The sequence below is a fragment of the Zalophus californianus genome, chromosome 2 (assembly GCF_009762305.2).
Source record: "Zalophus californianus isolate mZalCal1 chromosome 2, mZalCal1.pri.v2, whole genome shotgun sequence".
Lineage (NCBI taxonomy): Eukaryota > Metazoa > Chordata > Mammalia > Carnivora > Otariidae > Zalophus > Zalophus californianus.
In genome coordinates, this window is record NC_045596.1 from 55,247,830 (window position 1) to 55,271,513 (window position 23,684).

Below are 23,684 nucleotides of genomic sequence, written 5' to 3' on the forward strand. Positions count from 1 at the left end.
GCGGCAAGAATGGGTATCCTTTTCTTACTCCTGATCTTAGAGGGAAAGCTTTCAGTTTTTCGCCTTTGGGTGTCATCTTAGCTGTAGGATTGCCATATATGGTCTTTATTGGGTTGAAGTGTTTTCCCTCAATACCCACTTTGTTGAGAGTTTATATCATAAATGGATGTCGACTTTTATCGGTTGTTTTTTTCTTGCATTTATTGAGATGATCATATAACTTTTCAGCCCTGATTTTGTTGAGGTGGTATAATCAATACAGTGATTGACTTGCAGATGTTGAACCATCACTGGACTAAATCCCACTTGATGGTGTGTGATTCTTTTAATACATCCCTTTAATTTATTGTTGAATTCAGCTTGCTAATATTCTGTTGAGGGCTTTAGCATCTATGCTTATCAGGGATATTGGCCTGTAATTTTCTCTTCTTGTAGTGTTCTTGTCAGGTTTTGGTTTCAGGGTAATGTGGGTCTCATAAAATAAGTTTGAAATTCTTCTCTTTTATTTTTTTTGAAGAGTTTGAGAAGGATTGATATTAATTTTTCTTTAAATGTTTGGTAGAATTTGCGAATGAAGCTATCTGGTCCTAGACTTTTATTTGTTGAGAGATTTGAATACTGATTCAGTCTGCTTACTGATAATTGGTAAGTTCAGACTTTCTGTTTCTTCATGATTCAGTCTTGGTGGGTTGTGTGTTTCCAGGAATTTTCCCATTTCTTTTAGGTTGTTCAAATTTTGGTATATATTTTTTCATAGTAGTCTCTTATGATCTCTCACATTTGTGTGGTATCATTTGTGATGTCTCTTCTTTCATTTCTTAATAAAATTTTCTTTTGGGTCCTTTCTCTTTTTTCTTTATTAGTCTAGTTATATGTTTTCTAATTTGTTTATCTTTTCAAAAAAAAGGCATTTAGTTTCGTTGATCTTTTCTGTTGTCTTTTTAGTCTCTATTTCTGCTCTGATCTTTGTTATTTCCCTCCCTCTACTAATTTGGGTGTAGTTTATTCTTTTTCTAATTTATTGAGGTGTAAAGTTAGTTTTTTTTTTAAATATGGGATTTTTCTTTTTAGATGTTTATCCATATGAACTTCCCTCTAGAACTGCTTTTACGGCATCTTGTAAGTTTTCTTATTTTCATTTGTCTCCAGATATTTTTTGATTTCCTTTTAATTTTTTCTTTGACCTGTTGGTTGTTTAGTACTGTATTGTTTAATCTCCATGTATTTGTGAATTTTCCAGTTGTCTTTTTTGAATTGATTTCTAGTTTCATAACTATGTAAGGAAAAAATACAGTATTCTTCCTGTGTTTCTCCTTTACTTTTACACTACTACCATGCTCACAACACTTGTGACACTCTGGCCACCAAATATGCAGGGTTTTTGTTTTTTTTAACCACATCAAGGAATTCTCTGTGACACTACCTGGGTGTCCTTGAATTTAACTCAATTCTGACATCAGCTACCTGGAGACAACATCAGAGCTCACAGGTTAAGAGCTGTTGTCTCATGAGATGCCAATTACAAGTAGTACATCCTCTGGTTACCTATAGCTTCTGTTCAACTTGGATACAAATTGGAAGTTTTCATGGCCTCCTCCCCCTTGGTTTTGATTATTTGCTAAAACAGCTCACAAAATTCAGGGAAACACTAAATTATATTTATCAGTTTATTAAAGGATATGGGCAGCCAAATGAAAAGATACATAAGACAAGGTCTAGGAGGTTTTGGAGTCTAGCAGGCTCTATATCAGTGAATTTGGGGTGTATCACCCCCAAATACATGGATATGTTCTCCAATCTGAAAGCTCTCTGAAACCTATATTTTTGGGATTTTTATAAAGCTTCCTACATAAGCATGATCAATATTAACTCCAGTTCTAGCCCCTATCCCCTTTCTAAAGAAGTGGGGGTGAGGTTGAAAATTGCAAGCTCCAATTATGCTGTGGTTTTTCTGGTTTAGCCCCCTTCCCCATCCAGGAGCCCACCCTAGAATTACCTCATTAGAAAAAAAGATGCTCTTAGTGCTCTTATCACTTAGGAATTTATAAGGGTTTTAGGAGCCCTGTGTCAGGGACTGGGGTCAAAGACCAAATATTAGAACAAAAGAGGCTCCTAGTGCACGTATCACTAAGGAATTTATAAGGATTTTGGGAGCTCTCTGTTGGGAACTGGGAGCCGAGCCAATATATGTATTTCTTATTATTTCACAATATAACACTTCTGACACATCTGGCCACCAAATCAGGGAAGTTGCTTGATACGATTTCAATTTTCTTAATTTTATTTAGACATTTTTTGTGGCCTAACATATGTTGTAGTTGAAAAATATCCCAGAGCCAACCGATCAAGTTTTATATCTCCTGTGCTTCTGCTACAAAGGCCAGCATGGCAGTCATGTGTACAAGCTCATTCCAGTGAGACAGTGGTGGTCTGGAATGGGTGAAAGTGTGAGCATGAAAATGGCACCCACTGGACTCCAGGGAGGTTTGCAGTTTATTGCTAGATGTGTGCTGAATTTGAAGCCTGCCCCTTGGGCAGCAGCTTTTAAAGTACACAACTAGGCCTCTTTCAGGGAAAAACTGGGAGATGGGCATTTCTGTCTGCTGCCTCTGCTGAGCCCTGAGGGGCTAGCCAGGTTAATAAGACCTTACATCCATTATCAAAGGCTGAACATGAGAGTGAAAGCAACCAGGTGAATACTCTTAAAGGTCAAGAACAGGAAACAAATTGAGGGTCGCTGGAGTGGTGGGGGGTGTGGGAGGGGTGGGGTGGCTGGGTGATAGACATTGGGGAGGGTATGTGCTATGGTGAGCGTTGTGAATTGTGTAAGACTGTCGAATCACAGACCTGTACCTCTGAAACAAGTAATACATTATATGTTAAAAAAAAAAAAAAAGAAGAAGAAGAAGATAGCAGGAAGGGAAAAATGAAGGGGAGGAAATCAGAGGGGGAGACGAACCATGAGAGACTATGGACTCTGAGAAACAAACTGAGGGTTCTAGAGGGGAGGGGGGTGGGGGGATGGGTTAGCCGGTGATGGGTATTAAAGAGGGCACGTACTGAATGGAGCACTGGGTGTTATACGCAAACAATGAATCATAGATCACTACATCAGAAACTAATGACGTAATGTATGGTGATTAACATAACATAAAATTTAAAAAAAGGTCAAGAAGGGGAAAGAATTTGGTCATGAAATCAAAGACTTTCAGGTAGTTCAATTTTATAATAAGATGCAGGTAGTGTTGTTATATTTCTAATTCCACAAACATTTCACTGAAAAATGAGTAGGCCATCAACTTGCCATGTTCTTAGGTAAGGAGTGATGCTGAGGCTGGATCCACAGTAAGAGCCAAGGAGAATTAGTGGTCTTCCAAAACAAAATGGATGGGTAAATCATTTTACACAATTTCAACTATCTGTAGTTTCTCTAGCAAGGTACAAAACTACAAAATTCTGCACCAAAATTAAGTTAAAATATTCTGAGTATTTGCACAATAATGATATTGTGAATAACCTTCTTAATGTTCTTGTGTCCATGCCCAATGTTTGAAACACAGTTAAGCTCAATAATTTTTGGAGGGGGATGACTTTTGATTTAGAATAATAATTTTCAATAAATATCCATACAGTCTTATTTTTATTTTATTTATTTTTTGCCAGTTTTTCTGTGGGCATGACATATTTCTAACTCTTAAACAGGTAGTAAATCCCTTAAAAGCAGATTTTCATCTGAGAAGCTAAGTTGTGAAGTCATTTTGTCACAGGATGAAGGGAATCTTACATCACAACTTCTTTCTGGAATAAACTGGAGGAGTCCCATCTATGAGGCATACCAGCTTGAGGCCCCAGATACAATTACTCCTTTTTTTCCTTCTTCCCTATTTTTGCAAACTTCTGGTAACAAAACAAACAACACTGTGTGGTGACAAATAGAGCAGTTGCCACACAGGCCAGCAGGAACCCAATCACATCCAAAGAGTGGTACTGGAACCAGGTCAGGTTGTGGGAGGCTGGCCTGAGGTGTTTGGCTCCTTTGTGGCGCATGACAAACTCGATCCAGAAGACTGCTCGATCCAAGGGCTTTACAGGCTGATCGTGGTGAATTCTTGATAATTTCATAGCATTCTCTTTGTATCTAAAGGAGAAACATAAAGATACTGATATTGAAAGGAAGCTAATTTGCCTAATCATATAATTCCCTTGAAAGGTTTTTGAAAAGTGCCATACAAATGATTCAAAATAAATGCCATAGAATTACAGAAGTAGTGTGTTTTTTATTTGGGTCCACATAGGAGATTGGGCTTTTAAATTGGAATTTTCCCATCAACAAATATTTTAAAAAGTGAAAATGGAAGTTTAGTTAGGATAGTTTTATCTTTTCTAACAGAGAAAATGATATGGGCCATTGTAACAGCTATAAATGCGGTGGTGGGAATGCACTTATAGAATGATCCTCATGAAGCAGTAAAGGGAATTATGTCATGGTGAGTAAAATGCCACCTCACTGGTCCCTGTGTCTCCACTCGTCTACCCTCTACTCTTTATTTTCCATCATGTAGCCAGTCTGATTTTTGAAACAGATATCAGATCATGACACTTCCCTGCTCAAAATTTCCATCTGGCTTCTCATTACATTTAGAATAAAATCCAACTATGAATTTTGGACTATAGGATCTTATAGATACAGACCCTTAGCAACCTCTTCTCCTGTCACTTTGTCCCATGTACACTCTGTTGTAGGCACAGAGGCCTGCTAGCTGTTCACTGAAGTTGCCAAACATGTCCTCACCTTAGCACCTTTGCACTTTCTGTCCTCTCTGTCTCTCTGCTGGACACTATTCCCTATAAAACTCCAAGGCTGTTTCTACCTCTTGATGACCCAGCTTCATGTTCCATCTCAGAGAGGCTTTTCTGGGCACACTATCAAAGCACCCTTGGACATTTGTTCTGTGTGTGTGTGTGTGTGTGTTGCTATTTGAAACCTAGAATTTGAAAACATGTTATATTTTCCAGAAAAACATTTAAGTATATTACATAAGAAAAATGCACATAGTTTTAACTGAATAGCTCATAAATTCAAAATTAGCTAGAATATTATTGTGAAGTGGATGTAATAATATACCTACTACTAAGATATTGTTATAGGGTATCACAAGCTACCCAGAAGCACCCCATCTTCCCTGATCCTTTTAATCATCATAGATTAGCTTTTATTATTTATATATTGGAATGATAAGGTAACACTCATTTCCTTTTTTGTGTAACAGTTGTTGGTTAATTCTATCACTGTATAGTATTCCATCGTTTGGCAATACCACAGATTATTTCTTCATTTAACAATCAGTGGACATTTGTGTTAATAATTTTTTAGCCATTACTACTAATGCTGTCATAAAAATCTTGTGTATTTCTTTTGATTTACATGTTTATACAGTTGTGTTTGTATGTAATGTAGAAGTAGAATTGCTGAGGTGTATTTATGATTATGATTTCTTTATTGACTGAATTATGTAGAAGTATATTGCTTAATTTCCAAAATTTAGAGATGTTTCAGTTTTCTTTCTTTTTGACAATTTCTAAGTGAATTGCAGTAAGGCTGGACAATATACTCTTGATGATTTATATTTTTCAAATTTACTCTTGGTTTATGGCCCAGCATATGGTTAATACCAGTATGTATTCCATTCTTGAAAAATGTGTATTCTCTGTTGTTTTACATATAATGATGTATATGTATGTCAGACAGGTTATATTTTTAAATTGTGTCTTTCAAAACACAGGTATTTATCCATTCCATTACCTTTTTCTTTTTCCTTTCTTTCCTTCTTTTCTTTCTTTCTTTCTTTCTTTCTTTCTTTCTTTCTTTCTTTCTTTCTTTCTTTCTTTCTTTCTCTCTCTCTCTCTCTCTCTCTCTCTTTCTTTCTTTTTCATTCTTTCTTTTTCATTCTTTCTTTCTCTTTCTTTCTTTTTTGGTCTTTTTCTATGTTATTGAGAAAGATGTTTGAAAACTCAATATTATGACTATAGATTTGTATATTTGTTTGTTCTTTTGTCCACTTCTGCATTTTGATGTTTTAATAGTAGGTGTCACCAGTTAGTAATTTGTGTTGTTTTGATACAATCTTCTTGTACATTTCTATTTGAACATGTCTTATAAACAGTATATAATTTTTTAAAATGTATTCTGACAAAGTTTGTCTTTAAATTATTTAGTCTGTTTAGGTTTAATGTAAGTAGTGGCATATTTATATTTTCATCTACTGTCTTATTTCTATTTTCTTTTCTATTTGTCCAACCTGCCATATATTTCTTTTTCTTTCTTACCTATTTTAAAGTATTTTTATTATTTGATTGTTCTATCATTTTCTTCTCGATAATACATTTTTCAGTATTTCTTTAGATGATACCCTCCTAATATAATATTAATACTATAGCAGTAATAAATACTGAATTCATGGTTGCTGTGCTGGGCACTACAAATTCCCTCACATTGTTTTCCTCTGTAATATAGAAAATTTCAATATTTATCTTATCATATTTAAAAAGTTTTATCTTCAATAGGACACAAGAAAGTGAAAAATCAAGTCAACCAGAATGGAAGAAAATATTAACAAATCATATATCTGATAATATATTGTATCCATAACACATAACAAATTCTTTAATAAGGTGAGACAAGTAATCAAATTTAAAAATTATCAAAGAATTGGAATAGACATTTCTCTAAAGAGGATATATGAATGGCAATTAGTATATGAAAAGATGCTTAATAACTTTGGCTATAAGGGAAATGCAAATCAAGACCACAAGGAGGGACCACTTCACATCCACTAGGATGTCTGTAATAAAACAGATGATAACAAGTGTTGGTAATGATGTGGAGAACTTGGATCTCCCATACTCAGCAGGTGGAAATGTAAAATGGTGCATCTCATTTGGACATCAATTTGGCACTTCCTCACAGAGTTAACATATGACCACCAACTCTATTCCTAGATGTCTATCCAAAAGAAATGAAAAATTTTGTTCACACAATAACATATGTAGCAATATTTGTAATTCCTAAATGTGGAAATAACCAAAATATTCATGAACTGATAAATGAATAAATAAATTGTAACATATCCATACCATAGAATATTATTCAGCAATACAAAACTCCACATGAATGAAACTCAAAAACATGCCAAGTGAAAGAAGCCACATGCAAAAGACCATAACTTCTATGATTCCATTTGTATGAAATATCCAGAATACAGCAATTTGTAGAGATAGAAAGTAGATTGTTTACCTAAGGCAAGAGGAATGAGAAATGACTTCTAAGTCATATGTGATTCCTTTTTGGGCTAATGAAAATGTCCCAAACTTAGATTATAGTGATGGTTTCATAATTCCATAACATTTTTATACTTTAAATTTTATGTTACATAAATTACATATTATAAAATATATTAAAATAAGAATAAAATTAATTTTGGGGCAAAAAGATATTTTTAGTTTTAGAAATTTTTGGTACTGCATTGGAAGTTATTTTACATAACTGCAAATTCTTCATTCTTTCATTTTTTGGATTCTATTATATCTTTAAAAATGTTTTCTTACAATTACCTGTATGACTTTTGCATTTGTTCATGTGGAAAATTGCTGCAGCAATTGGTTACCCATTAAATCAATGGGGTTAAAATGCAACTTTGAAATAAATGGTTGAAAATAAAAGTAGATTTAAGATCAGTTAAATCATATTAAAATTTCAAAATTAGCCTCTTAAATATAGGATGAAACTCATAGTCACCATTGACAGAAGAACCTATCTATAAATACTATTAATGAAAAAAATTATAATACTCACGAAGTGTCATTAATGACCATCCTCAATGCATTGACCAAATCTGTACTAGACAGTGTGTGGAAATCCAGACTGACAGCTGCTCCCTTGGCCTTCATGTAAGCAATGTTATCAGGTTGATCCGCAAACAAAGGAATGCCCACCATGGGGATCCCGTGGTGGATTGCCTCATAGATGCCGTTGGCTCCACCATGAGTTACAAAGACTTTGGTTTTTGGATGACCTAGGATTGGATGAATCTCAGCACATTATTAATTATAAGTCTTAGAAATAAAATGAGAGTTGGGCAACATAAGGCATATAGTATTATATATATGAAACAGCATTAAAATGTCAGATCTCAGAGCAAGAAGCACATAAATCTACTGGAGAGGTAAATGAAGATTGGTGTGGTATTTGTAACTTGAAAAATGAATACAAGATGGCTGGACAGACAAATTAAAAGGGAACATTCTGGATAAAGAATAGCATGTGCAAAAAAAAAGAGGCAAGGAGGTGGTATATTAGACAATATTCTCTTAAGCAGTAAAGTCACTGAGTTAACATGTAGGGTGTCAAGGTAGCAGGAAGTGTGATGGTGGTTCAAATCAGGGGAAGGAAAGACTGCACTTTATCATGAAATGTGTTGTGACTTCATGAAAATGATTATGGTGTTTTCCTAGAGAACATGTAGAGTCACTGATAATTAAAGAAGGGCTTTTATTTTTCAGTGACACTGAATACCCATGCAGAATGAGAAAGGATAGGAATACGGTGGGAGAATTAGGAGACAGAGTGATGATCCAGGTAGTTATTAAAAAATTATTGGAGGAGGCAAGATGGTGGGTGTAGGGGACCTCATTTCATCTTGTCCCTGAATTTAGCTAGAAAACTATCAAATTATTCTGAACACCTATGAATTCAACCTGAGATACAAGAAAAGAATTGCTGGAATTCTACAAATAGAAAAGTGACCACTTTTTGCAAGGTAGGAGATGTATAAAAATGAATCTGAGGGTATATTTGGAAAATAAATGGTAGGGGGGCTCCATAAGCTGGCTACCAAAAATTGATATAGCCCCAGAGTGCAAACTCAGACCCTTTAGAAGTCTGCTCCAGGGAGAGACATTCCTGCCTGAAAGGTGCTCAGGTGGCGAGGTGGGGCAGAATCCTAGGTGGGACAGTGTGGTCTCAGGATCCCTGGGGTCACAGAAAGAATGGGGGTTCCTGAGCTGACAAAATTCCCAGCATTAGAAGAGAAACCAGTTATGTTCAGTGAGACAGGAGGGGGCTCTCAGCTCGGTTCACCATAAACTGCAAACTGCAGCATGATCGGGTGACCGTTCTCTGTGTAGGGGCCTTCCAAAGGGCAGAAATGTGGTGACTCCCCACCTTCCCCCAGAAGGGGCAGTGCAGGAGGGTGCACGACTGGGCTACTGCTCTGTGTGTGGGGGTCCTGAAAAGGGCAGAAATGTGGTGACCCACATTCCCCTGGGAGGATAAGTGCGGGCATGCACTGCAAGAGTCTGTAGAGTTTGGCACACACACAAGTGAAGACTGCTTATCCCTGAAGGTTTACAGAAGAGAGGAGGCTGCAATCTTTCAGCTCCAGGGCTGGAGATTGGGGTGCAGCCATTTTTATTTTCATCCTCTAAAGAGGTACAGAGGGCCTTCAGGGAACAAAAGCCACATAGAGCAATCAGAATCAGCTTACACTGAGCTCAGGCCCCTAGCAAGGGGTGGTGCAAGTCTGCCCAGGCAAAGACACTTGATAATCAGCACAATTGGTGCCCCTCTGAAGACCAGCTGAAACAAGAAGGGAACACCCAGTTTGTGGAGCACACAGGACTGCAAAACTCCAACACTAGGGGAAAATAGTATATAGAAATTGGGTTTTTTTTCGCAAGATTCATTTATCTTTCAGTTTAAATTTTTCCTTTTCAACTGGTTTCTTATTTTATTTTTTAAAGATTTTATTTATTTGAGAGAGAGAACAAGCAATGGGGAGGAGCAGAGGGAGAGAGAGAGAAGAAGACTCCCTGCTGAGGAGGGAGACAAATGTGGGGCTCGATCCCAGAACCTGGAGATCATGACCTGAGCTGAAGGCAGTTGCTTAACTGACTGAGCCAGCGAGGCATCCCACCTGGTTTCTTATTTATTTATTTATTTTTAAAGATTTTATTTATTTATTTGACAGAGAGAGACAGTGAGAGAGGGAACACAAGCAGGGGGAGTGGGAGAGGGAGAAGCAGGCCCATTGATATGCTGTCTGCAAGAGACATATTTTAGACCCAAAGACACTTCCAGATTGAAAGTGAGGGAGTGGAAAACCATTTATCATACTAATGGACATCAAAAGAAAGCTAGGGTGGCAATCTTTACATCAGACAAATTAGATTTTAAACCAAAGACTGTAGGAAGGGATGAAGAGGGACACTATATCATACTTAAAGGGTCTGTCCAACAAGAAGATCTAACAATTATAAATATTTATGTTCCTAACTTGGGAGCAGCCAGTTATATAAATAAATTAATAACCAAATTAAAGAAACATATTGATAATAATACAATAATAGTAGGGGACTTCAATACCCCATTCACTACAATGGACATGTAAGCAGAAGATCAACAAGGAAACAAGGGCTTTGAAAGACACACTGGACCAGATGGATTTCACAGATATATACAAAGCATTCCATCCTAAGAGAACAGAATACACATTCTTCTTGAGTGCACGTGGAACATTCTCCAAAATAGATCACATACTGGGTCACAAATCAGGTTTCAACCCATACCAAAAGATTAGGATTATCCCTTGCATATTTTCCGACCATGATTCTTTGAACTTCAACTTAATTACAAGAGGATATTTGGAAGGAACTCAAACACTTGGAGGTAAAAAAGCATCCTACTAAAGAATGAATGGGTCAACCAGGAAATTAAAGAATTAAAACATTTCAGGGAAATAAATGAAAATGAAAACACAACTGTTCAAAACCTTTGGGATGCAGCAAAGGCCGTCCTAAGAGGGAAGTATATAGCAATGCAAGCCTTTTTCAAAAAAAAATTAAAAAGTCTCAAATACACATGCTAACCTTACACCTAAAGGAGCTGGAGAAAGAACAGCAAATAAAGCTTAAACCAAGCAGGAGAAGAAAAATAATAAAGATTAGAGCACAAATCAATGAAATAGAAACAAAAAGAAGAATAGAACAGATCAATGAAACTAGAAGCTTGTTCTTTCAAAGAATTAATTAGATCAATAAACCCCTAGCCAGACTTATGCAAAAGAAAAGAGAAAGGACCCAAATTAATAAAATCATGAATGAAAGAGGAGAGATCACGACGAGCACCAAGGAAATACAAATAATTTTAAGAACATATTATGAGCAACTATATGCCAAAAAATTAGGCAATCTGGAAGAAATGGATGCATTCCTGGAAACTTACAAACTACCAAAACTGAAACAGGAAGAAATAGAAAGCTTGAACAGACCCATAACCAGGAAGGAGATTGAAGTAGTAGTGAAAAATCTCCCAACAAACAAGAGTCCAGGGCCGAATGGCTTCCTAGGGGAATTCTACCAAACATTTAAAGAAGAGCTAATACCTATTCTTCTGAAGCTGTTTCAAAAAAAATGAAATGGAAGGAAAACTTCCAAATGCTGAGGCCAGCATTACCTTGATCCCCAAACCAGACAAAGACCCCAACCAAAAAGGAGAATTACAGACCAATATCCCTGATGAACATGGTTGCCAAAAGTCTCACCAAGATACTAGCCAATAGGATCCAACAGTACATTAAAAGGATTATTCACAATGACCAAGTGGGATTTATTCCTGGGCTGCAAGGGTGGTTCAATATTCACAAATCAATCAATGTAGTACATCACATTAATAAAAGAAAGGAGAAGAACAATATATGATCCTCTCAAGTGATACAGAAAAAGCATTTGACAAAATACAGTACATTTCTTGATTAAAACTCTCCACAGTGTAGGGATAGAGGGAATATACCTCAATATCATAAAAGCCACCTATGAAAAGCCTACAGAGAATATCATTCTCAATGGGGGAAAAACCAAGAGCCTTTCCTCTAAGGTCAGGAATATGACAAGGATGCCCACTCTCACCATTTTTGTTCAACATAGTACTAGAAGTCCTAGCCTCAGCAATCAGACAACAAAAAGAAATAAAAACTCATTCAAATTGGCAAAGAAGAAGTTGAACTCTCACTCTTTGCAGATGACATGATACTTTATGTGGAAAACCCAAAACACTCTGCCCCAAAATTGCTAGAACTCATACAGGAATTCAGCAACATGGCAGGATATAAAATCAATGCACAGAAATCAGTTGCATTTCTATACACTAACAATGAGATAGAAGAAAGAGAAATTAAGGAGTTGATCCTATTTACAATTGCACTGAAAACCATAAGATACCTACGAATAAACTTAACCAAAGAAGTAAAGGATCTGTACTCTAAAAATTACAGAAGACTTATGAAAGAAATTGAGGAAGACACAAAGAAATGAGAAAATATTCCATGCTCATGGATTGGAGGAATAAATATTGTTAAAATGTCTATGCTGCCCAGAGCAATCTACACTTTCAATGCAATCCCTATCAAAATGCTATCAACATTTTTCACAGAGCTGGAACAAATAATCCTAAAATTTGTATGGATCCAGAAAAGACCCTGAATAGCCAAAGGAATGTTGAAAAAGAAAACCAAAGTCAGTGGCATCACAATTCTGGACTTCAAGCTACATTACAAAGCTGTAATTATCAGGAGAGTGTGGTATTGTCACAAAAACAGATACATAGGTCAATGGAACAGAATAGAGAACCCAGAAATTAACCTTCAACTCTATGGTCAACTAATCTTTGACAAAACAGGAAAGAATACCCAATGGAAAAAGGACATTCTCTTCAATAATTGGTGCTGGGAAAATTGGACAGCCACATGTTGAAGAATGAAGCTGGATTATTTTCTTATACCATGCACAAAGATAAACTCAAAATGGATGAAAGACCTAAATGTGAGACAGGAATCCATCAAAATTCTAGAGGAGAATACAAGCAGCAACCTCTTCAGCCTTGGTCACAGCAACTTCTTGCTAGACATGTCTCCAAAGGCAAGGGAAACAAAGCAAAATGAACTATTGGGACTTCATCAAGATAAAAAGGTTCTGCATGAGAGATGATGGACTCTGAAAAACAAACTGAGGGTTCTAGAGGGGAGGGGGGCAGGGGGATGGGTTAGCCTGGTGATGGGTATTAAAGAGGGCACGTTCTGCATGGAGCACTGGGTGTTATGAACAAACAATGAATCATGGAACACTGCATCAAAAACTAATGATGTAATATATGGTGATTAACATAATAAAAAAATTAAAAAAAAAAGATAAAAAGGTTCTGCACAGCAAAGGAAAGAATCAATAAAACTAAAAGGCAACCTATGGAATAAGAGAAGAAATTTGCAAACGACATATAAGATAAAGGGCTAGTATCCCAGATCTAACTTATCAATCCCAACACACAAAAAACAAATAATTCAGTCAAGATATGGGCAGAAGACATGAACAAACATTTCTGCAAAGAAGACATACAAATGGCCAATAGACACATGAAAAAATTCTCAACATCCCTTGGCATCAGGGAAATGCAAATCAAAACCACAATGAGATACCACCTCACACCAGTCAGAATGGCTAAAATTAACAAGACGGGGACAAATGTTGGCGAGGATGTGGAAAAAGGGGAACCCTCTTACACTGTTGGTGAGAATTCAAGCTGCTGCAGCCACTCTGGAAAACAGTATGGAGGTTCCTCAAGAAGTTAAAAATAGAGCTACCCTATGACCCAGCAATTGCACTACTAGTTATTTACCCCAAAGATACAAATGTATTGATCTGAAGGGGCACCTGCACCTCAGTGTTTATAGCAGCAATGTCCACAAAAGCCAAACTGTGGAAAGAGCTGAGATATCCGTGGACAGATGAATGGATAAAGAAGAAGTGGTATATATATACAATGGAATATTACTCAGCCATCAGAAAAGATGCATACTTGCCAATTACACTGACATGGATGGAACTGTAGGGTATTATGCTGAATTAAATAAGTCAACCAGAGAAAGACCATTATCTTATGGTTCCACTCATATGGCAAATATAAGAAACAGCACAGAGGATCATAAGGGAAGGGAGGAAAAACGGAATGGAAAGAAATCAGAGAGGGAGAAAAACCATGAAAGACTCTTAAATATAGGGAACAAACTGAGGGTTGCTGGAGGGGAGGTGTGTGGGAGGATGGGGTAACTGAGTGATGGGCATTAAGGAGGGCACATGATGTGATGAGCACTGGGTATTATATGCAACTGATAAGTTTTTGAACATTACATCCAAAACTAATGATGTACTATATGTTGGCTATTTGAATTTAAATTAAAAAATAAAAAAATTACCTTTGAGAAGTAATTACACCTGAAATAAAGATACTTTGATTCTGGCCATAAGGAATGTGACTGTGTATAATAACATGCTGTATCTTATCTTTTTCCCCCTAGGACTGCAAAATAAATGTAAGGAAGTTAAGTTTGGTTTTTGAGTTTTTCAATAATAAATGTTCAATCAATTTCCTTCTTGGGAACTCTTATTATTTTGTTTAGAGTTACTTTCAATTCAGTGTTTTCCAGATTCTTACCAAGAAGGTCATTCTGGGGGATCCACTTATATAGCCGAGTATTTGGCCCTAAGGTGTCTGGTTTCTTGCCATCAAATCTCCAAAGAACCTGTTAAAGAAAATACCTTATTTCATGAGTTGAACTTTGAAGTTATAGCATGTAGGAATTTTAAAGAAATTAAGAGATAATCTAGTTAGACCCCTTTCATTGACTGGGTAAGTAATAAGGACAAAAGTTATTAAAAATAAGACTACTAAAACACTGGTATAATAAAATACGCACATTTTTGTTCCTTATTCTTATATTCAATCAGGTATGATTGTAATCATGATGGTTCACACATAGAGATTAGACAAATGAGATTATCAGTGACAAATACAAATATTTAAGAAATTTTTAAGCAGTTATTATAATTCTAGTGCAAACAAGTAGGAAAATACTAAGGCCTACACATTTGTTTTGTTTTATCAATTATAATTGCTTTCATCTTCCAATGTCATATTAACCTATTTATTCCTTTTTAAGTGTTACAGAAGGAGTTCACTTATATCTACTTGTCCCATATGTTATTTTATTAGAGTTTTATGTCTTTTGATATACAAAAAAGCTAAGTATGCAATCTGCTTGTGAGAAATAATTCTGCTTATTAGTAATTTATTAATATAAATAATTTCTACTTAGTACATTTAATTTCTTTTACATTAATAATTATTAGGCACTACTTCCAAGAAAAAGGTAATTTATTACATGAATCCAGATTATTATTACTATATCTTGGTTTGGAAGTTTTTTAAATGTTACAAAGAAGAGCCTGTTGGCACTTCACAAATAACAGTGTAGCTGCTGAAAAAAATCCAAAACTGTGATGATGCTAAATTTTATTTAACTGATTGTTAACACTTCAGTGATGTACTACAAAGCATTGACAGCATTGATGAATATGAGATCTATACCCAAGCAATTTCCATTCCCAGTACCAAAATAGATTGATTTTAGAATTCCCCAGCAATCCTCATAAACTGGATTATAGTTTTCATTGGTTAACATATATTTGCTATGTTCAAGTAAAACTTTAGATATCAAGCAAACAGCATAAAGAGAAACTATATCAGTAAACTAAAAAGTAGTTCACAAATACCCAAATACTCCAGGTTTTTTTCTATATATTGGAAAGTAATTTACTACTATATTTTATGTAGAAAGAGGCATCTGAAACTTTCACTTGCTAGGCTTGTTTCTGGTTGACTCCTTAATATATTTCCATTTCCTTCCTTAATCAGGAAGAGTTAGTATTCTGATAAGTTAAAGTCCTTTTGGAGCCACACATTAGTAAGCACAGGGTCACCTTGAAGGGTAGACCCATCTCCCCACTTTTCATTTATCTTACTCTTTTACTCTTAATAGGGCCCACTCCACCAGTCATGTCAGTTTTTCTATTTCTCTAAATAATCTAGGCTGGATGAATGCCTAGACATAGCTTGGTGAACCCTGGCCATCCTCTCTCTGAACAGCATACTGAATAGGCTTATCTCAAAAATTTAGGGGAAGGAAAAGAAACCTGGATTATCCAGCAAGCATAAACTGAATGATGCTTTTCAGACTTTTATCAGTTCCTGCTTAACATACTGTTGAAATTTAACTCCTTTCTGAGAACATCTCTGAGGTATTCAGTGCCCTTGGAAATCCTGTAAGGAAAAGGAGTGAATGACAGGACAGAATTTGGTGATTTCTGTACCTGCCCATGATACCTTATAATAGCAAACTTTACACTGTACCTCCTAAATATATACCTTCTAAATATATTTCTTTCTGATCTCAATGTTAATACTAAAGTTATTGTCAAAACACCTTCTGTACTACTTTAGTATCTGCTGTGTATATTTTGCTCATATCTGAGATAAATTGGAGCTATCATCATGGTTTCCATGTCATGAAGAAAAGGGTAATCAATCCCTTTACACAGTTTAACAGACTTATTAAGTAGTTGTATACGATTAAGTTACTTTATCTAACCTTTTGTGGAATCTGGGCAAGGGCTGTTGCAATCACATTGGCTCTTTCCTCTGGCATGTTATTGACCATTGACCCTAGAGTAAACACCACAATACCATTTTCTCCAGAGCTCTGGACAAACTCTTCTATTTCCTGTGAAGAAAGTTTTCTCCATCACAAGAGAGGAACCAGCATAGCAAACACTATTAAAAGAATTCTACAAGGGGTGCCTGGGTGGCTCAGTCAGTTAAGTATCTGACTCTTGATTTCATCTCAGTTCATGATTTCAGGGTTGTGAAATTGAGCCCCAAGTCTGGCTCTACACTCAGTGGGGAATCTGCTGGGTATTCTCTCTCTCCCTCTGCTCCACTGCCCCCAGTCCCCCTACTCTATCTCAAATAAATAAATCTTTTTAAAAAAAGATAATTTCTACAAACAGCTGAAGAGAGATACCAAATATTATCAGGAGTTATTAGAATAATGCCTGTTTTTATCTTTAAATTGTGGCAAAGTACATACAAAAATTACCATTTTAACTATTCCTGGGTATGCAGTTAAATAATGGGTATATTTACACTGTTGGGTAACCAATCACCGGAACTTTTTCATCTTGCTAAACTGGAACTCTGTACCCATTATATAACAATTCCCCATTCCCTCCTTCACATCTTTAGTATTATACTTTGTATTTCTATGAATTTGACTAATCTGCATACCTCGTATTAGTGGAATCATAAAGTATTTGTCTTTTTGTGATTACACCTTTCACTTTGCATAATGTCCTAAAGTTTTCCACGTTGGAGTATGTGTTAGAATTTTCTTCTATTTTATGACTAATATTCCATTGTGTGTAAATACATTTAGTTTATGGATTTATCTGTTGATGGACACTTGTATTAGACTGAATAGAACTTTTGCTAGTTTTACCTCAGGATTTAGACCTTGAGAAATTTACCATATACACCTAAACATTTTGTAATCAAAATTGATATTAGGTTAACCATCAAATAAGATCTTAGTTTCATCTTATTACCAATAAGAAGGTAGACAAGATGTTGAAGAGCCCATAAAATCATTCAGTAAGTGATGCTTGTTTTTCAATTATGTCTTAAAGGTACAATATCAACTTAAAACATATTACATTATTGCTTTCTTTCAAAAAAAAAGAAAGCATACAGAACTCTTCTGTAATTTCATATTATGGATGTTTTTCAGATATAAGTGGTAGAAATTATTTGGTCCTTATTAAATATGCAGAATTTATGGTCCTTATTATATACACAGTGTAGTTTTCTCTGTGCTCATTTTGTCAGTCAGCTATAATGTTGAGAACCATGTTCCCCCGATGATCTTTACTGAGATTTTGTCCAGCCTTGGTGTGTGGCAGAAAACACATGTTCTCATAGGCTAAGCAAATCCTTTAATGCTCTAAGTTGTCAAACCTTGGGATCTCAAATGAATTGTGTAAATGTTGGAGTGACAGCAAGCAAACATTGGATTTGCCTGCAGATATTGTTGGGACACACAAACATTGTTGAGGAATGGTGTTTTTAAGCTAGAATACTGGTGAAATGCCTCAGAGAAAATAAAACAAAAGAAACAGGAATCAGTTACCTTAGGCAGGGGTTTGGCAGGTTTGCAGTGGAGTCCTCCAACAAATTCAAAATTTGGTAGGAGTGGGCGAGGAAATTCAAAATCCCAGTAGGTTCGAATGAGCCATATTTGAGCCTTTCCCATTAACTCACATAATGTAGTGGGTCTTCCTGAAGGGAAAAAACCAAACATCACATCAATAAGAGAAAGGATAAAAACCATATGATCATTTCCATATATGCAGAAAAAGCATTTGACAAAGTACACATCCATTCATGATAAAAACTCTCAGTAAAGTTGGTTTAGAGTGAACATACTTCAAAAAATAAAGGCCTTATATGGAAAACCCACAGTGAACATATACTCAATGGGGAACAACAGAGAGCTTTTCCCCTAAGGTCAGGAACGAGACAAGGATGTCCATTCTTACCACTTTTATTCAACATAGTACTAGAGGTCCTGGCTACAGCAATCAGATGACAAAAAGAAATAAAAGTCATCCAAAAGCAAAACCTGCACTATTTGCAGATGACATAACTTACCAAAAAACTACTAGAACTGTTAAATTAATTCAGTAAAGTCACAGGATGCAAAATCAGTGTACAGAAACCTGTTACATTTCTATATACTAATAATGAAGCAGAAGAAAGAGAAATTAAGATAATCCCATTTGTAACTGCACCAAAAATAATAAAGTACCTAGGAATAAGGATATAAGAGGATAAAAGGAAAAGGAAGGCATTCTGTGCACATGAATTAGAAGAACAAATATTGAACTGTATATACTACCCAAAGCAATCTATACATTTAATGCAATCCCTATCAAAACAGCAACAGCATTTTTCACAGAACTGGAACAAATTATCCTAAAATTTGCATAGAACTACAAAAGACCCCAAATAGCTAAAGCAATCTTGAAAAAGAAAAAATGGGAGCTATCACAATTCCAGACTTCAAGTTACACTACAAAGCTGTAATCAAGACAGTATGGTACTGGCACAAAAACAGACACAAAGATCAATGGAACAGGATAGAAAACCCAGTTACATGGTCAATTAATCTTTGACAAAAGAGGAAAGAATATCCAATGGGAAAAAAAGATAGTCTCTTCAACAAATGGTGTTGGGAAAATTGGGCAGCTACATGCAAAGGTATGAAACTGGACCACTTTCTTATACCATACACAAAAATAAATTCAAAATGTATTAAAAAACTAAATGTGAAACTTGAAACCATAAAAATCCTAGAAGAGAGCACAGGCAGTAATGTCTCTGACATCAGCCATAGGAACATTTTTCTAGATATGTCTTCTGAGGCAAGGGAAATAAAAGTAAAAATAAACTATTGGGACTACATCAAAGTTAAAAAAAAAAACCTCTGCATAATGAAGGAAACAATCAATAAAACTAAAAGGCAACGTACTGAATGGGAGAAGATATTTGCAAATGACATTTGAGAAAGGGTTAGTATCCAAAATATATACAGAACTTATAGGGTGCCTGGGTGGATCAGTCGTTAAGTGTCTGCTTTTGGCTCAGGTCATGATCCCAGGGTCCTGGGATTGAGCCCCTCATCAGGCTCCCTGCTTGGCAGGAAGTCTGCTTCTCCCTCTCCCACTCCCCCTGTTTGTGTTCCCTCTCTCTGTCTCTCTCTGTCAAATAAATAAATAAAATCTTTAAAAAAAGAACTTCTACAACTCAATACCCCAAAACCAAATAATCCAATTTTAAAAAGGACAGAAGACATGAACAGACATTTCTCCAAAGAAGGCATACAGATGTCCAACAGACACATGAAAAGATGCTCCACATCACTCATCATCAGGGAAATGCAAATCAAAACTACAATGAGATACCACCTCACATCTTTCAGAATGGCTAAAATCAAAGCCACAAGAAACAAGTGTGGAGGTTTCTCAAAAAGTTAAAAATAGATGTACCCTATGATTCAGCAATTGCACTACTAGGTATTTACCCAAAGAATACAAAAATATTCATTCAAAGGGATACATGTACCCCAATGTTTATAGCAGCATTATCTACAATAGCCAAATTATGGAAACAGCCTACGTGTCCACCAACTGATGAATGGCTAGAAAAGTGGTATATTTATACAATGAATATTACTCAACCACAAAAAAGAATGAGATCTTGGAGCACTTGGGTGGCTCAGTTGGTTAAGCATCCAACTCTTGGTTTTGGCTCAGATCATGATCTAGTGGTTGTGGGATGGAGCCCCTAGTGGGGCTCTGCACTCAGTGTCGAGTATGCTTCAGATTCTCTCTCCCTCTCTCTCCCACTCACTTTCTCTCTCTCTCTAAAATAAAGAAATAAAATCTTTTTTAAAAAATGAAATCTTGCAATTTGCAATGACACAGATGGAGCTAGAGAGTATTATACTAAGTAAAATAAGTCGGTCAGAGAAAGACAAATACCATATGATTTCATTCATATGTGGAATTTAAGAAACCAAACAAACAAAAGACAAAAATATAAAGAGAGAGACAAACCAAGAAATAGACTCTGAAATGTAGAGAACAAACTGAGGGTTACTGGAGGGGCAGTGGGTGGGGGGATGGGTTAAATAGGTGATGGGGATTAAGGAGGACACTTGTGTCCAAGAGTGAACTCTAATGTAAACTATGGACTTTGGATGATAATAATATGTCAATGTAGGTTCATCAGTTGTAACAAATGTACCACTCTGGTGGGGGATGTTTTATGCATGTGTGGGGCAAGGGTTATATGGGAAATCTTGACTCAATATACTGTGACTTAAAATTATTCTAAAAAGTAAAGCATATCAGAAGTAATATTTTCACTCTGTATTTAATAAATAACAAAGAAAGGTTAAAACACTTTATCCAGAAAAAAGTAAAAAAAATTTTTTTTAAGTATTACAAACAAACACACAAAGAATAGATATCTAATTGTTTCAAGAAATCCTTAGTGTTTTAATTTGTGGTTATTGACTTCCTGGAGTGTAATGTACTAAATAATGGACCACAGGGTTCTAACTGGCCCTGTCATATAAGTCTTTCCATAACATTTGTGCGGTTGAGAGATCATTTTATATTTTCATTTCATCATTGCACTTATAAAGGACAAATTCCTCTGACTTTATATTTATACAAACTCACCTTCCTAGGCACTAAGAATTAAAACTTCATGCTACCAGTTAAAAACATGACTTACCTAGTACTTCGCTGTAAAACAGATCCCAACTCTTCTCATTAAATGATTGGAACCAAAAGTCAAAATAAATCACATATATCATATTTTTTACTCTCTCCATGAATGTCATTTGACCACTTAATTCTGACATAATAATAGGCACGTAGGACGGAGGTAAAGGAAGTCCTCCACTATACTTTTCAAATATATAGCCAGGAGAGAAGCGGAGACTGTACACAAAAGGTATTTTAAGTAGCTCAGCCAGCAGTTCACCACAGGGTCCAATGGCATCTGCAAGAATGACATCAAACTTTGATTCTTGTAGTTTTGTCATGAGTTTCCTGTTCAAAATTATATCTTTACAGAACTTTTGAAGGCAGTCAGAATATTCCCACAAGGTTTCTTGCAATTGTGAAAAGTATCCCCAAAATGTATCTCTTGGCAAATTATATATCCATATGTCAATCATTTTCCTGAAAATATCCTCAAAATCCTTTCTCTGTAAATGTACAGGATAAATCTCATATTTAATAGTAGATGATTTGCTTGGATCAACAAGAATGGAAGCTGAAGATGTCAGAACAGTCACTTCATGACCTCTCTGGATAAGTTCATCCAGGATTGTCTTTATATTGATCCAGTGGCTATATTCTGTGGGCCACACTAGCACATTTCCACAACTTCCAGAGCTGAAGTAACAGCTCAGCTGTAGCAGCAGAACTGAAATCCATTTCATAGACATCCTAGTGGAATTCAGTGCTTCTTTTCCAATTCCTGTTTCCTTCTCCCTTGCTTGTACTTATATCCAAGGAGAAATCAATCAGTAGGTTAAAATATAACTCCTACATTTCAAAGTAAACACATTATATGAACAGTCAGAGCATCTGGATGGCAAGTGGAAAGAGCCAAAGGTAGATGATTTCATTTGTGTACAGATGTGTTTAATATTTGTTTGATGCTTATAAGTTCTAGCTAAAAGCCAATGACCTAGCATGTGCAAGTCACCTGTCTTATGTAATTTATCTTGGAAGAATGTCAGGGTCAGTGACGAGAGGTCACTGTCTGCAGTCTCCTTGACACAAGAATTAAAGTTATTATACAGGTGAATTATATTTCTTGGATATGATGGTTCAAGAGATTTTTTTTGTTTTGTTCATAAAAATTTGGTTGACATGTAATTCACATGCTATAAAATTGTCAGATTTAAAGTATACAATTCAGTGGTTCATAGTATATTCACAGAATTGTGCAACTACCACGATGATCAATTTTGGAGCACTTTTTTCACCCCAAATGGAAACCTTTACCCTCTAATAAAATTGCGTTTTCTGCATCTCCCAGCCCTAGTCAACATTTTATCTACTTTTTGTCATATATATTGTCTGTTCTCTTTGTGACTGTCTCCCTTAATTAGCATGATGTTTTATGTTAAAAATTTGTTTTCTGACTTTATTGGGATATCATTGACATAACAGTGTGCAGGTTTAAGGTGTACAGCATGATGACTTGATTCACTTATGTACTGTGAAATGGTTACACCATAAGATTAGTTACCACGTCCATCACCTCACATAATTTTTTTTTGTGGTGAGGACTTTTTAAAAATCTTTTTTTATTACTTTTTTATTAAAGCATAGTTCACACAAACATTTCATTAGTTTCAGGTTACAACATAGTGACTCAGCAAGTCTATCTGCTATGTTATGCTCACCACAAATGTAGATTCCATTTGTCACTACACAATGCTATTACAATAACTTTGACTATATTCCCTATGTTGTACCTTTTATCCTCCTGACATTCATCCCATAACTGGAAGCCTGTTCCCACTCCCCTTCACCCATTTTGCTTTCCCTCTCTCCCTCTTTTTTTTTTTTAGCAACCATCAATTCTCTGTATTTATGAGTCTTTCTGCTTTTGTTTATTCATTTTGTTTTTTTAGATTCCACATATAAGTGAAATCATATGGTATTTGTCTTTCTCCCTCTGACTTACTTCACTTAGCGTAGTACTCTCTCAGTCTGTCCGTGTTATCACAAATGGCAAGTTAACATTATTTCTTTTATGGTGGATTAATATAGCATTGTCTACATATACTACATCTTCTTTATCCATTCATTTATTGATGGACATTTGGGTTGCTTCCATATGCTGGCTATTGCAAATAATGCTTCAGTAAACATAGGGTATATATATCTTTTTGAATTAGTGTTTTTGTTTTCTTTGGGTAAATACCCAGTAGTGGAATTACTAGATCATTACTAGATCATATGGTATCTTTTTTTCTTTTTCTCTAGCTTTATTGTAATAATACAGTATATAATACATACAACATACAAAATATGTGAGTTTTTTTAAAGATTTTATTTATTTATTTGAGAGAGAGAGAATGAGAGATAGTGAGCAT

The 23,684-nt window shown here is 35.6% G+C and overlaps 1 protein-coding gene across 1 annotated transcript; it reads right to left on the reverse strand.

Annotated features, from left to right (window-relative positions):
• Positions 1 to 3,627: 3,627 nt before the first annotated feature.
• UGT2B4 (UDP glucuronosyltransferase family 2 member B4) lies at positions 3,628 to 22,046 on the reverse strand. The gene is made up of 6 exons (XM_027600475.1): positions 21,299 to 22,046; positions 18,126 to 18,274; positions 16,533 to 16,664; positions 14,540 to 14,627; positions 7,853 to 8,072; positions 3,628 to 4,138 (listed from the first exon to the last, which is right to left on the reverse strand). The coding sequence occupies exons 1-6, from the start codon at positions 22,017 to 22,019 to the stop codon at positions 3,859 to 3,861; spliced, it is 1,590 nt and encodes a 529-aa protein (XP_027456276.1). The 5' UTR covers positions 22,020 to 22,046; the 3' UTR covers positions 3,628 to 3,858.
• Between the last annotated feature and the right edge of the window lie 1,638 nt (positions 22,047 to 23,684).

What these genes read in the sequence shown, in the direction of transcription:
- UGT2B4 (XM_027600475.1), bottom strand. Translation starts at nt 22,019, where the DNA reads ATGTCTATGAAATGGATTTCAGTTCTGCTGCTACAGCTGAGCTGTTAC. An exon ending in GTTTTACAGCGAAGTACTAG is followed by an intron (nt 18,275 to 21,298) that starts GTAAGTCATGTT and finishes TTTTCCCTTCAG; the next exon opens with GAAGACCCACTACATTATGT. An exon ending in TTGCCCAGATTCCACAAAAG is followed by an intron (nt 14,628 to 16,532) that starts GTTAGATAAAGT and finishes TTTCTTTAACAG; the next exon opens with GTTCTTTGGAGATTTGATGG.